Genomic DNA, 13,528 nt, shown 5'->3' with positions numbered 1-13,528 from the left:
CTCTCTCTCGCTCTCTCTCTGTCGAAGTTAACGAAAGGGATTTTGTATATTTTGCAAAGCTCCTGTCAAAGATGTCGCTTAAAGCCTTCTTTTTCAGCCTTCAAAGTAATTATCACTCTACGTCTCATTCAACTCGAGTGTCCCAAAGTTGACTTTGTCTGCCCTCCAGGATCTTGACAAACCGATCACAATGTTGATTGTCTGCGTGATTACAGGAATACATGAATAGCAATGAACTCCTCCTCACAGCCAGGGGTACAGTTTTGGCGGGGAACATGAGTGATCATACAGATTTTAATTCCCACTCCCAAGTCTTCCTCGTGACATTTCAAAGGTGCTGTTAGCAGGATGCGGAAAGGGAGGGAATTTCTCTCAGGTTGTTTTCCGTCTAAATTCCCTCATCTGATATTTTTTCTTCTTATCTCCACCAGGGGGCCTCCGGATATCAGCAGCCTGGTCCCGGTTGGCCCCAAGTACACCATGAAGTGGAGCGCCCCCTTACAGCAGGTGCAAGTAGTGGAGGTGGGGCAGGAGGGCTCTCAAAGCAAAGACACCTTCTTCCAACAGAGCGGGGCCAAGCGGCCAAGTGGTGCCTGCACTTCAGGTAACAAAACAAAAGAAATGTGAACCATTCCTATCTCATTTCTTTCCCCATGTGTCATCCTCTAGTTAATCTCATCACTTGGACTGACTTTTAGTCTCAGCCTCTTACTCTGACTCAGCAAGGCTAATCTGTTTCTGTTCTCAAGTGTCCCGCGGAGGGCTGGAGATGCATCCGTGCTGCTTGTCACACTGATTGAGGATGTGTTTGTGAGGAGGATAGTGATGACGGTCACTTGTTCCCATCTGCCTAGGGTGTTTTATCTTGGAGAGAGATGTGGGGGTAGAGAGCCCCCTGCCGCAGCATCCCCACAGTCTCATTTCACTCTCTGATAGACCACAAACACATCTAGAGTGGAGTCATCAATCTGCAGAGATTATTCCCCCCCTTTCTAGGCCCAATTAGAGAGCCAGTAGCAGTAGATAGGAATCTGTAGTTGAAACACTGGTTCTCCCACCACCCCTCACTAAACTCTGGTGTATACAGAGCTTGACGAGATCCCTGATAAATGTGCCATGGGAAAAGGGAGATACAAAGCCTTATCAGGATGTAATGGTACAGGCTTTTTAAAGTTGCAGCTCCACGACTTAAATATTAATGGTGCCTTCTTCAGAGCTACCCGTGTCATGCTCAGCAAGCAGCTACTGTTTTGAGAGTTGGCTGGGATTCTCACTGGATTAGGGTTTCACTTTTGTTCAGGTTGTGTATACTCGTATACTCACAACTTTGCTGCATGGTTTTGGGATCATTTAAGGTTAGCTTTCAATGCAGCTTTCTCTCTTTCTTTACCAGCGCCTAACTCTGCAAATGTTATGCCCCACAGAGGATGCTGTATTCTGACTCTGACTTGTCTCGTCTCTTTTTTTTCACCTTTTCGACACGGTGCGGTCACCTTAATCACGTCTATCCAGAAACCTCCCTGAACATCTGTGGGGCTGATCCCCAAATTTTCATTCAGACAGGCTGTCCCATCTATTTATAGTTTCATCCCCTGTGATGTCATTCAGTGGGGTGTCTAGTCGAAATCCTGTGCTCCCTCAGCAGGGTTCAAAATGGACTCATTTTTCATGTTCTGCAGACCCTGGTGCCCTTCTTTATTGAAGAAAGCTGGCCTTTAGGGAAATGCAGGCCTGTGTTTCTTACTCTTCCCCCCTTTGTCTCTGTCTTTGTCTCTGCCGGGCTATCTCTCTCCCTGTCTGTTTCTATCAACACACGGAAAGCCCACCAATGTATGTGCTCTTTTTCTGAAGGAAGTGTTCCAGTTGTTTACTCTCATGGTGTCTTACCTGCGTTCTGCCCCCATTACACCTCCCTTATTGACGCTTCTCTTTTGACCTGCTGTCAGGAGTGCAGTTTCTTTGTCAGTAGTTTACCAGTGGGCTTTGGCTGCGGATCAGACAAGGGTTTTGATGCAGGTGTGGAAGCTGCATTGTCTTTGAATCCACTGGCGAGCATCACTGGCACAGCAGCTGAGTGCTAGATTGCGGACTTATTCCAGAGAAAGCAGGGATGGACCCCTCTGGGCTCTGGCCTTCCACACCGATGAGCTGCGTGCCTGGCGGCCGGTGTGGATAGCCATGTCAGAGTGTGAAAACCATATCCTGCCTCACCAACGGGATTACGCTGGATTACAACTCAGCACATTCACCTTTCGGGCTGTAGCCAACAGCAGGCCCCAGAGGACTCAACAAACCTGTACAGGGTCCGGGCAGTCCCTTTGGAGAGGACAGGAAGATACTGTTCTTGCAGCTTGCAGCACACCCTTTTATATTCAGATGTCTCACCTATTGATTTCCTTGCACAGATGACAGATGTCACTGGCTGCCTGTGACAAAGACACCATTAAACCCCCAAAGCTACAATGGTGCTCTTTAAATGAACAATCCCAGCCCACCCTCTCTCTTCCCTCTTACGGCTTTACTCTCTCTCCATTTATGCACGTGAATAGACAAAAGGCGGCAGGATCCCTCGGAGGAGCATGCCTCACTAAGCCCGCCTACCGCCTCAGCTCTTCTGCTACTTTTTTATGTGGCAGCGGTGACAGTGCAGGACAGCTCTAGAGCGAAATCTACCTGCAGAATTTAATTAGGCAGTTCTCATAGAGCCTGCTGCTAGGAAGATGTGGGCCAGGGGAGCTAGGACGGAGGATGGCAGACAGGAGGAGACACAACTATCGATTCGCAGCAGTAGGAGAGAGAGACTTTGAAGGTAGCGGGCCTCAAATCGATGCAGAATTTTGCGTCTAATGAGACACCTGCATTCCTTTTGGCCAGCAAAAGGGCATCATAGCTCCAAATAACAGTTTCTCTATCTGATTGTTTTTACTCATAACTTCACTCTATGTAGTTCAACAAATAATGAAGATCGATCCATCTACACATCGAACCCCTTTTATTAGTGCCACTGGAGTTTCAGCAAAAGCAACTTTTCTTTCAGCACTTCCACTAGTTCTCAGAGGCAATGTCGTTCTTTTCTCTTACTATGTGGAACCCTGTAACCTTGAAATTTCACGTATGTTGCATTTCTTTATCCGAATAGTTGGTCCAAATGTCATATATGTTTATTGTATATATCGTTGAGATTGTATCCTTTAAGTGATTAGTTCATTGACAGACAATTGATTGACAATAATTTGTTTAGCAAGTCATTTGTCATGGAAAAAAGTCAAACAGTTACACAGTCAGTGTGTATTTAAGGTCTCTGGGTTTTGGACTGTCAAACAAATAAAGCAATTTGAAGGAATCACCTTGACCTTTGTAAAATTGTGATGGCCATTTTCCTTTTTTTTATTTTAGACTAAGTGTACTTCTTGTTCTTTGGCATTGGAATGTGCAATAATTTGCTATATCACAAATGCTTTCTGTGTTGCCCATCTCATAGGTAAAGCGATCCTGGGTCCTCCACGGCTCTACCATGAGCTGCAGGAACTGCAGCATGACCTTTCTGTTGTGGAAGAGGTCACTCTCCTTGTGGGCACGCTACAGGGGATGTACCAAGTATGTGTCGCTTCAGTGTTACACATTTAGTATGGCTTGACTGTCTTACAGGGAAAATCTGTATCATGCAACATATATAAAGCAGGAACTGACTCTACAGGCCAAACCACTGAAATCCCAGTTTGTTACATTTACCACACCACTCTCAGGGTTTTCTTTAAAAGCCATGGTTCAAATTGGCCAACCTTCAAGCGTGGTATTTTCTCCCTCAGTTTCTTTGAGTATCAAAAATCAAAAATATTTTTAAGCCAGTTATCTCAAGATGTTGACTGGTACAGTATATGTATGTAAAATGTGTGAAATATGCAATATATTATATAAACTGCAGATTACCTTACAATAGCTCCTAAGCCTTGAAAACACTTATATCACTCTGAATCACAGAGGCAGCAAAGACAAATGTGTAGTATGCAGTTAATTGAAATTACTTGATTCAGTGGAAACTAGAGAAATCAAGTTTGGATGGTACAGGGATAATTGTGTGGCGAAATCTCTTTCTGATATTCTTCTCAAAGACATTGCAAGATAATTCTAGATGTTTAAAATGTGATCAAAGAGCAGCCTCATATCCTATTGAATCATCAATTTCTAAAAGCACGAAGTCTTCCATCTATTTCCTCATCAACTGTGCCACAATGGTGGGAATGAGATGTTCCCTCTGATATACTAGATAGAATTGTCAGATTTGCTATGTTGCAAAGAAAACGTCAGCTCCCTGTAGCGTTCAAATCAGGACGCTTCCCAGTAGTCTGCCACTAACACATTAACAGTACCATACACTATGTAACACAGTCAGGGAGGTATACTCCAGCAATCACCAAAGAGGCTCTCAGGCTAATGGTGGCACCTTTGCCTTGCTGCACTTAATGAGCACAATGTCCTCAGGAGGAGTGATATTGGCCTGGCACTAAATGACTGATTTTCACTTTCCACCCAGTTATAATATTGTCCACCGAACAAATAGACGAAATACTTCTGCACAGCTCATTGACTTCAGAAAATTGATTTGATTCTATTTGACTTGAGGGAGTAGCTTTTACTGTAAAATGGAAGCTGGTGTTGAAATGAATTCAACATACATTTGAGTGGATAAAAATGCCACAACCTGACTTCAAATCATGTACTGCAGTTTTATGTGAGTGGATGTGTGGTTGATTGTGTGTAAGAATATCAATATATAAGTAGATCTACAGTATAACCCTGTGGTCAGTATGCATTTATAGATGATCTACTGTATGCTATGACTGAGAAACAAGTTGTAACTGTGTGTGTTTTTCCACCAAAGAACCTGAACACAACTGTGGCCCAGGACTGGTGTCTGGCTCTGCAGAGGCTTATTCGCATCAAAGAAGAGCAGATCCAGAGTGCTAACAAATGTCGCTTACGCCTGCAGGTGCCTGGCAGGCCAGACAAGTGAGTAATACCTCACATACAGATGTGCTCCAACTAAAATATACTGTATATGTTTTGGGTACGAGAACATAAATGACCACTGCAGCATCAGCACAGAATCACCAAGCAAAATAAACACAGAGGGTTTTCCTATGCTGGGAACGGATTTAAGAAGTATATATATGCACTTAGATGACTGGGCCTAAAGGACAGCCTGACCTTTTGCAAACTAGAGGCGAGAACAGTTTATTCTGTTCTGAGTGGGTAATTACCTGACTCAAATAATTCATTTCCTTGAGTGATTGGATGGAATAATGACAAAATGTTACTTTTGCAGGATTTAATTAAGACACTTTTAACTTCATCCTTTACCTAACATTGGACCATAGTGGTGCGTAGCTTTTCTGAATTGCTCAACTGAGATCCATAGTATTTTATGTTTACAGTGTCAGTAGTAAAAAAAACAAATATTCATCATTTGGCAAAGTAGTACGCTTCTACTACTACAGTGCTATAATTAATCTCATGGTTGTATGGTTCCCAAATGTAAAACCTTTTTTAGCTTTTGTATGAGATTTTATAAAAGTGAATACACGAGTAAAATGTGATAAGTAAGTCAATAACCTATACACTTTAGTTTGTATTTGTATGGCTTCCAAGTGGATTACTTACTGCAAAAAATGACCACCACTAGTAATGTTTTACTTTATCAGCCGGAACACAAAACAGCAGCAGTTGCAGTTTTGTTCCGCTGAACAGATATGCAATCCGTAGCAGGTTACCTTGTTATTCTAAGGATGTTAAAGTGCATGTCAAAGTGGAACCTGTTGGGTGGAGTGACTACTGAATGACTGAACGCCTACTTAGAAAAGAACAAAGATGGCAAGGAGAGAGCATATGAGAAGCTTAGAGTACTGCACAGGAACTGGGAATAGCAAATAATGGCAGATTATAATGGATCCCATTTCGTGGCTTCTGGTGGGGATAGGATAAGAAAGAGGCAGGGGAGGACAAAAAGAGAAAGATTGCGATAGAGAAGCCAGAGCCCTGCTGAGAAAGACTAAGCAGGAGAAGGAGAGGAAGAAAGAAAGAGTGAGAGTGATGATCGACCTCCCCCATGAAAGACTTGGCTCGGTGCCGGCAGGGCAGCGGCAGTCAGAAGAGTGGGCCTAATGCTTCAGAGCCAGGGAGAATCTAACTGTGCCAAGCCAAGCTAAAGTGACAGCTTGAGCAGCGGAGCTCTGCAGATCAGTTCTCCCACATCTCCCAGCTTCCTCGTCGGCTGTCACACCAGGCCTGCAGGGCCAATCTGCTTACTCAGATGTTTGGTGGAGCCAGATGTCATGCTTACAAGAGAGTCCCTGAATTCCCCTTCAAGGGGTACCCTATTTGCTGAGTTCTTGTGATAACGTCATTAGCAACTGCACTGACAAGGAGATTTCCCACCCCTACATATGTCCAAGCTGTAGCTTTGTATTTAAAACTTAAATAATTTAGTGCAAGGCCTGTGTCATACTTGGAGATGGCCACAGAGTTTTTGTGGAGAGGTAAAAGATAACAATGTCAGCTGAAAGAGAGAAATCTCCTGTTGGGAAAAAGAGCCAATCCTGATTGTGTGATAGCAATCTAATTGAGGCTGGGCCTCGGTGTCGGGTGGCTGGACTGGCAGTGAGCCTCGGGGCTGGGGGTGACAGGTGGCACAGCGGGTACCCAAACCATTCTGACACTACCCAGGGTGCAGCAGTGGCAGATTGCAGGGGAGAGCAGCGGGCAGACTGGCTCTGTCCCTCTCACAAACACAAACACATCCACGCAATCACACACACACACACACACACACACACACACACACACATTTTTGTGGTTGGTTTTCCCTTGTTAGCCTTCTCCGTTTTGTTACTGAAATGAGTAACAATTTAAAGGGCACAGCAGTGCTTCCAGAGTCTGTATATGTGCATGTGTTCACACATGTTTCTTGCCTACAAATGCACCTGCACACAAGCCAGCATGCATCTCAGGGTTAGAAACACACGTATACACACTCGCACACAGAATCGAGCCTTTTCTCTGCTGGTGAGTGAGTGGGACCGCAGCAGGGACCCCCTGTACTGAGTTGGTCCCCTCCTGTCTGGCCGCAAGCGACTCTCTGCAGTCAGGCAGCACATCACAGCCTCCACACTGCAAACAGACTGAGTACGTGGAGAGAATCCTGACTGCTGCCTCAAAGGCACCAGCCTACGTGTGACAGCAGTTCATTAACATCCTTTTTTACTGCGTCTGCTGGAGCAACCACAGGCATAGATACAGGGGCCATACTGGCAAGCGACAGATACAGAGTTCAAATTTCATACTTTAACCAAATGTGTTTGTTACTTCATCCTCCATTCTCACTAGCATACATGAAGGAAAGGTATTGTAAGCCTGAAGCCTCTTTTTTTCCATGAGCCCTTTTATGAAGGCATTGCAGGCTACCTGCAAGGGGAATGGCAGACCTTACATTCTCAGTCATATGACTGATTAATGCTCCCTCTCTAGTTCATTCTGCCTGAGACTCTTGTCCAAACAGGCGTGCTCCCGAAGAGGCTCTGGAGAGTCCTTATGACGTTATCTCCTGTTCACATTCGGCATCAACATGCAATCTGGGTGATCTGATCACAAGTGGACGCCAAGTACATCCGTTCACACTGACACACACATATTCTGTTGGCTGGATAGCTGAGTTATCCATGCTGCTCGTGGTCCTGTTAGCTTTAAAGCTTAAATAAAACTTTATTAGCTTAAACCTCCTTCCGGGAGTCCAAAGCTCATGTGCTAGCAGTGTAAACACTCACGTGGTGCTCTTAGCTCCCAGTCCGGGAGTCAGCTATTAATAGCACCACTAGCTTCCAGGCAAACTCAGCTAACTAACTACCGGCAGATACAGTTAGCAGCAGTTTGGGGTTACTTTAGCACCAAGGAAAGCTATCTGTCAATGAGGAAGCTCTGTAAATCACAGAGAGTTGAAGCAGAGCAACAGGAGGACAGCAGCGTGTTTTGTATGTAGTCCATGTAGTATGTACTTCTGCAGTCAGTGTCTGGGAAGCAGAGGGGTTTCCCTGATTGTTCCATGTGTATGAGGAGGGATGTGCTATGGGCATGGCAGGATCCCGCTTAAAGGGTTGTTCACCCAAATTAAAGAAAAGGTTAATTTCTTGCTTACCTTTATAGGAATCTAGCCTTGCAGTTTTAATTTATTCGGCCAGCTTTGAGGGTATCCCTCTCAGATTTTTGGCTCCACCCCCAATAGAGGGGGGGGGGGGGGGGATTGAATTTCATTTGAGGTGCTCAAAGCACTAACAAATAACAAGAATCAGAATCAATGTCCCAGTTGCTCTGGATATTTTTGTTTGTGTTCCTTTTTGTGAACCGACCGTTTAAGAGAACACTCCAACACTTGTTTCCCAGACTGATCTCCCAGAGATGGACTATCTTCTCATCTAACTCTCAGTTAGACATCAAAGTGTACTTCTCAGCGTGGTGGAGTGTTCCTATATCATCTGTCACATCCTTGTACTTCAGTGTATAATGGAATGTGAATAGCACCCCAACCTCTGCTCCACTGTTTTCAGTCTTGTTTATCAAGGGACAGCTTTTTTTTCTCTTTTTCGTCTTATCATTGCATTCACAAATGTAGACACATTCACCCCTGGAAGCAACCAAGAATAACCAAAGTCATCCACTTTTAGCCAGTTATCAGGTGCAGCGGGGCTGAAGCTGAAGGGCACCTATGGTACATTTTTTTGTTAACTGTAGTGGAAAAGTTTGTGTTGCTGCTTGAGTAGTCAAAACAAATTGGGAAATGTGCTCCTTAGCTCATTTACTAAGGAGGTCTTTTATCTAATCTTCACAAACAGTTCGCCCTAGATTAATTTTGATATAGATGGCTTTTGTTATGTGGCACAGATACACACCCTTTATATTTTTAAGAGAAGTTTCTTTGGCTTGACACCTTTAAAAAAAATGCTGCCAAGACTCAAACCTGAATTTTAATGTTGCAATTATTTGATGCAACACAATTTTAAATTAGATTTTTTATTTATTTATAAAGCTGTCTAAATGAAAAGAAAGTTTAAGCAGTAAATGTCCCCGTATATTGTATATTCACTATGGGTTGATTGTAACCCTAAGTAGATATTGGGAGTCGGGAGTCCTCTTTGCTATAAATTCCGCTCTACTCAGTCGCAAAGATAGTTGAACAGGATCAATGTCAGCTGCTGCATTAACCTTTCTTAATGTGAGCAATGTTAGGAAAGAAATCCTACACTAACACCAGGTCACTGCCCTCTGGTAGCCATCTTCAACATAAACACTGCAGCAAGCACTTAAGATGAATTAAAACAGCTTCGTTTAACACACAGGTTTATGCAAGGTCCAGTATAATTTCATGGTTTAGCACGTAGACGTTTACTTTACAAAAGGTACAGACCTGGGGCTTGTATAAATGGTGACAACCAGGTATTTACTTGGACAACAGTATGAAAGGTCAATCCTGCTGGAATACATGTTCATTATCTTGCGTCATACACAGGACTAGTGTGTTAAAGTGCTGTTAGGGGCTCACTCAGTGGCAACATATAGTTAGTTGTCGGTGGGGTGAGGTGGCTGATTGGCATTTAGTGCCCAATCCAGAACCTTTAAGTCACAGAACAATTACTTAGTGTATAGCATTCTCAAAATATGTCTAATTATATGTTCAAACTGATTTACTGATCTCAAATCTTACCTGGAACTCTCAGAATATTTCTGTTATTTTCAGGCTAATTTTCTACCTCTTACAGAGAAACCTATTTCTGTGTGTCCACTCTACAATTATCCTGTCACTGTCATTATAGATCACATTCAATCTGAACCAGTCCATCTCTATCTCTCTTTATTTTTCTGTGACTGATTGTCAAGTTCTTCCAGAACCATATCAACAAGCTCGCGCCACTCTGCCCTCTCTACTCTCCCCTCCCTTTTTGACTCTCCTTACCTTTCAGCTCTCTTCATCTCCCCTCTGCCAGCAGAGTCTAGTTCTCCATTCTGGCAGTGCACCACACCTGCACTGCGGCTGTCAATCAGTGGGCAGGGGGAGGAATTGGAGACTGCGCTCAGTTTAGCATGTTTGAGGCCGTGTGGGCATGAAGTGTTGCCTAAGGAATCCAGTGAGTAGTTGTATTCTCGTCACACCCTGTCTCCCCTTCTGTCTTCGGCAAATTGCCTCTGCTATATTTAAGCAGCGAATGGTATGAATTACACCTCTTTGTGAAAGCTCCACTTTTTCAACATGTCAAGGAAGTTTGAGATCTTACTTTATTCTGTTCCTGTCTGCACTCGTTCTCTCTCCTTCTCTTTCTCTGTGAGTCTCTGCCATTTTCTTCCCTTCTCTGTAAAATGAAAATAAATTTGGAGCGGGCAGTAGCAGGTATGACAGAAGCAGAATTTCAGGCTGCACACTGTTCGCTACTCTATTACCTTCTAATGATATCTGAATGTGAAATTGTCTTCCCTATGCGTGCCTGAGACCCCTCCCTTCCCCCTTTCTTTTCACAGGTCTCATGCACCCCCCTTTTCTTTCTTTCATCGCCTCGGAATCACTGTCGAATAGTTGTACAGGTGACTGAAGCGGAGCCATTATTTTGGAAAGCTGCTTAGTACTTTAAAAAGACGTCTCATCCTTGGCCAGACAGCTTACTTGTAGTTCCAATAAACCCTGATCAATCCAGACAACAGAGTGCCCCTGTCAATGGATAGACACGGGCTGAGTCATTGCTAACTCAGGGCCGGTGCTGCCAGTCTCACTTCAGACAGCGTAGCATTAAAAAGCTATTTTATTATAGTTGACGGGAGAGAGTCAAATATTTAAACACAGGCATGGCTAGTGGTCTAACAAGCTGACAAAAAAATTGACTAAATAGTGAATGTTTACAACTGGGAGATTAGTTTCTCTACCTCCCACAAAACACATCCTTTGCAGGAGTATGCATCCTGTCCATCCTGTCTTTATTAACAGCCATTTGTTCGTTTCAGATGACTGTTCTCACTGAGCCCACAAAGAGAAAATCCACTTTTACACTTTAAAACACTCAGAGACCTTGCATTTCCAGGCCTATTTTGGTATTGACTTTGGTATTGGCTTTAGGTGTGTTTTTTATTAGCCGATGAAACTCCCTTAAATCACTCTCGAAAGACATGTCCAGGGTTATCTCTTGGTCATTTCCATTTTTGGAATCTTTTGTGATATTTAGGTGGCGTGACCTTGGATGTAAGAAGAAAGACGTGGTGATAACTGGTTTGTCACTGGGATTATGAATTGAGCTCTTTGTCTCATACCTATTGTTCTTTATACGCTGTTACATTCAGCAGCATGCCTTTTTTTGAACGGCTTGGGTGCCTCACAGCATACAATGTTAGAGTGCTCCAGCACCCTCTTTGCAGAATGGAGTGGTAGGCTAAGGGAGAGTGTTAACTGTTGGAAACTTAAAAGGAGTCTGCTGTGCAACAGTCAGTGAAGCTGAAGTCCCTTGTATCCATGTGTGTCTGAAAAACACAATGTAAAAAGCCAACTCAAATAGAAACCAAATTTAAAATAATATCCGAAAAATAATCAGTTCAAAATGTATCACCACAAATTGAAGCCATTTAATTAAATTTTAAATAATTTAGCATAAAAAAACTTATAATATATAATATAATATATATAATAAAACTATAATCCACACCGATTTTCCTGATTCATCCATTTCACCAACAATCTATTTCAGTAGGTGACTGCACTATACACATAATAATATCATTTTTATTCTTTTATTCTACCATCTTGTTTAGCAAATTATTCTTAATTGTTATTCTTATTGTTATTGTTATTCTTAATCTTATTCTTATTCTTATTCTTATTCTTACTCTTACTCTTACTCTTGTAACCACCTGTAAGAAAATGACAACATATTAACCACTTGTCAAAATCACCTGAATTACCATACACAGACAGAGGCAAAATGCAAATTCCAGGATAAAGATGTGTGATCTGACAGGCTACAAGGCCTTAAGCAAACTATATTCACATGATTTACATTGAAGAGTAAGACAGGACATTTTTCAACACTTTAATGTTAAACTTAAAGTTATGTGCTCATAATGGAAAACATGCGTAGGTTAGTCAGTATAGTGTGTGAGACAACTTCTGTCACTAAATTATTCTGATTCAATTCATGAAACTTTTGAACACCTTCTTTAATCCATGAACAGTAATCACTAAGTTTGTTTTTTTAAATGAGATGACGTGTATTTGGAGGTTAAAGGAATGTTCCACAAAAAGCTATGTTTTGAGTATCAAACGTTCACCCCCTACAGGCTTAAAAGGTACCTCTGAAAAGTTTGTAGCTTGCTCCTTTGCAGGTGTAGGTGGTTTGCATTCATGGTTTTTACAATGGATTCCAGCGGTGACCCAGTTTCAAGGTGGAAAAGGTTGATGGAAACTTTCCATGTGACTCCTGCAGCATAATACGCTTCTCTTCTGTCCATTTTTATGTTTGGTATTCATGCCCATTTCTTCTTAAATATACCAGTGAAAAGTCTTTCAATCTCTCTTTTTCAAGAAAGTCCAAGAAGATTGTTAAAAAATGTGAAGTTAAGATGCACATGTAGTCTTGAAAATTTAAGAATATGTTGAAGTATGGTTTGGTTAATAGACAGGTTTTTTTTTTTTGGTTGTTTTTTTTTAACACACTCAAATCAATTCTTTCAATAGTTCCATAACCCCACAAAGTTCAAAAACTAAACCTTGAGCTGTGAATCCATTCATCCATTATAAGACAATTTGAAGAAGGGCATTGGTTTATAAGTCCTGATGTTTTCTCAACATAGAATGTTTTAAAGGATTTCTATCATTATATAACCTGACCTGTACACCCGTTTCCTCTCTTTTTCTCTTTCTCATTCATTCATTCATTCATTCTTTCTTTCTCTCTCTCTCTCTCTCTCTCTCTCTGTCTCACAGACACACAAACACACACGCACATCTAAGACCGTCTCCTACTGTGTCTGAGCTTGAATTGGCAGCAAAAAGCCCGCACTGATTAGGGCCTGTACTGGTTGTGCCTGATCCCAGCGGAGCCCACACATTACTGGCATTTTGAGCGTCGCAGCTCACCTGGAAGCAATTTACTGTGATCAGGCTGTGTGGTCATCACAACCTGCCCTGAATTTTGACGTGCAGGCTGAAATCATAAAGCCTCAGCTTACAGGACTGAACCGGTGTAAAACTACAAGCAGGGAAGCAGCTGTTCTGACAGAAAAAAATCTTGATGTATTAAACTTAAAGTCCCATGAAATGAAAAAAATCTTTGACTTTTTGGTGCTCTGTTATATTGTTCTGTTTTTTTTTATATAGCACAGCTATAGTATGTGTCAAAACTCTTTTGCCCATTTTATATCAAAATCATACACTTTCCTGGTCTTCTGTGATGTAAAACCCCCTAGTAAATTCAACCTGATGTTCAGGATAGAGTAAGAGATGATG

General features: G+C 42.4%; 1 protein-coding gene across 3 annotated transcripts in view; it reads left to right on the top strand.

The window, feature by feature from the left end:
- Positions 1–13,528, top strand: part of arhgef10la (Rho guanine nucleotide exchange factor (GEF) 10-like a) — a 106,516-nt gene that overhangs the window by 42,030 nt on the left and 50,958 nt on the right. For all 3 annotated transcript variants that reach the window (XM_035661864.1, XM_035661863.1, XM_035661865.1), the window contains 3 exons: positions 432–604; positions 3,482–3,597; positions 4,883–5,010. In XM_035661864.1, the coding sequence (XP_035517757.1) occupies positions 432–604; positions 3,482–3,597; positions 4,883–5,010 (417 nt within the window). The remainder of the gene's footprint in view (positions 1–431; positions 605–3,481; positions 3,598–4,882; positions 5,011–13,528) is intronic.

Source organism: Morone saxatilis, unplaced genomic scaffold (genome assembly GCF_004916995.1).
Source record: "Morone saxatilis isolate NCDOM2014 unplaced genomic scaffold, NCSU_SB_2.0 Contig18, whole genome shotgun sequence".
NCBI lineage: Eukaryota > Metazoa > Chordata > Actinopteri > Moronidae > Morone > Morone saxatilis.
The sequence above is the reverse complement of the archived record's forward strand: the minus strand, read 5'-3'. Positions and strand labels throughout refer to the sequence as shown.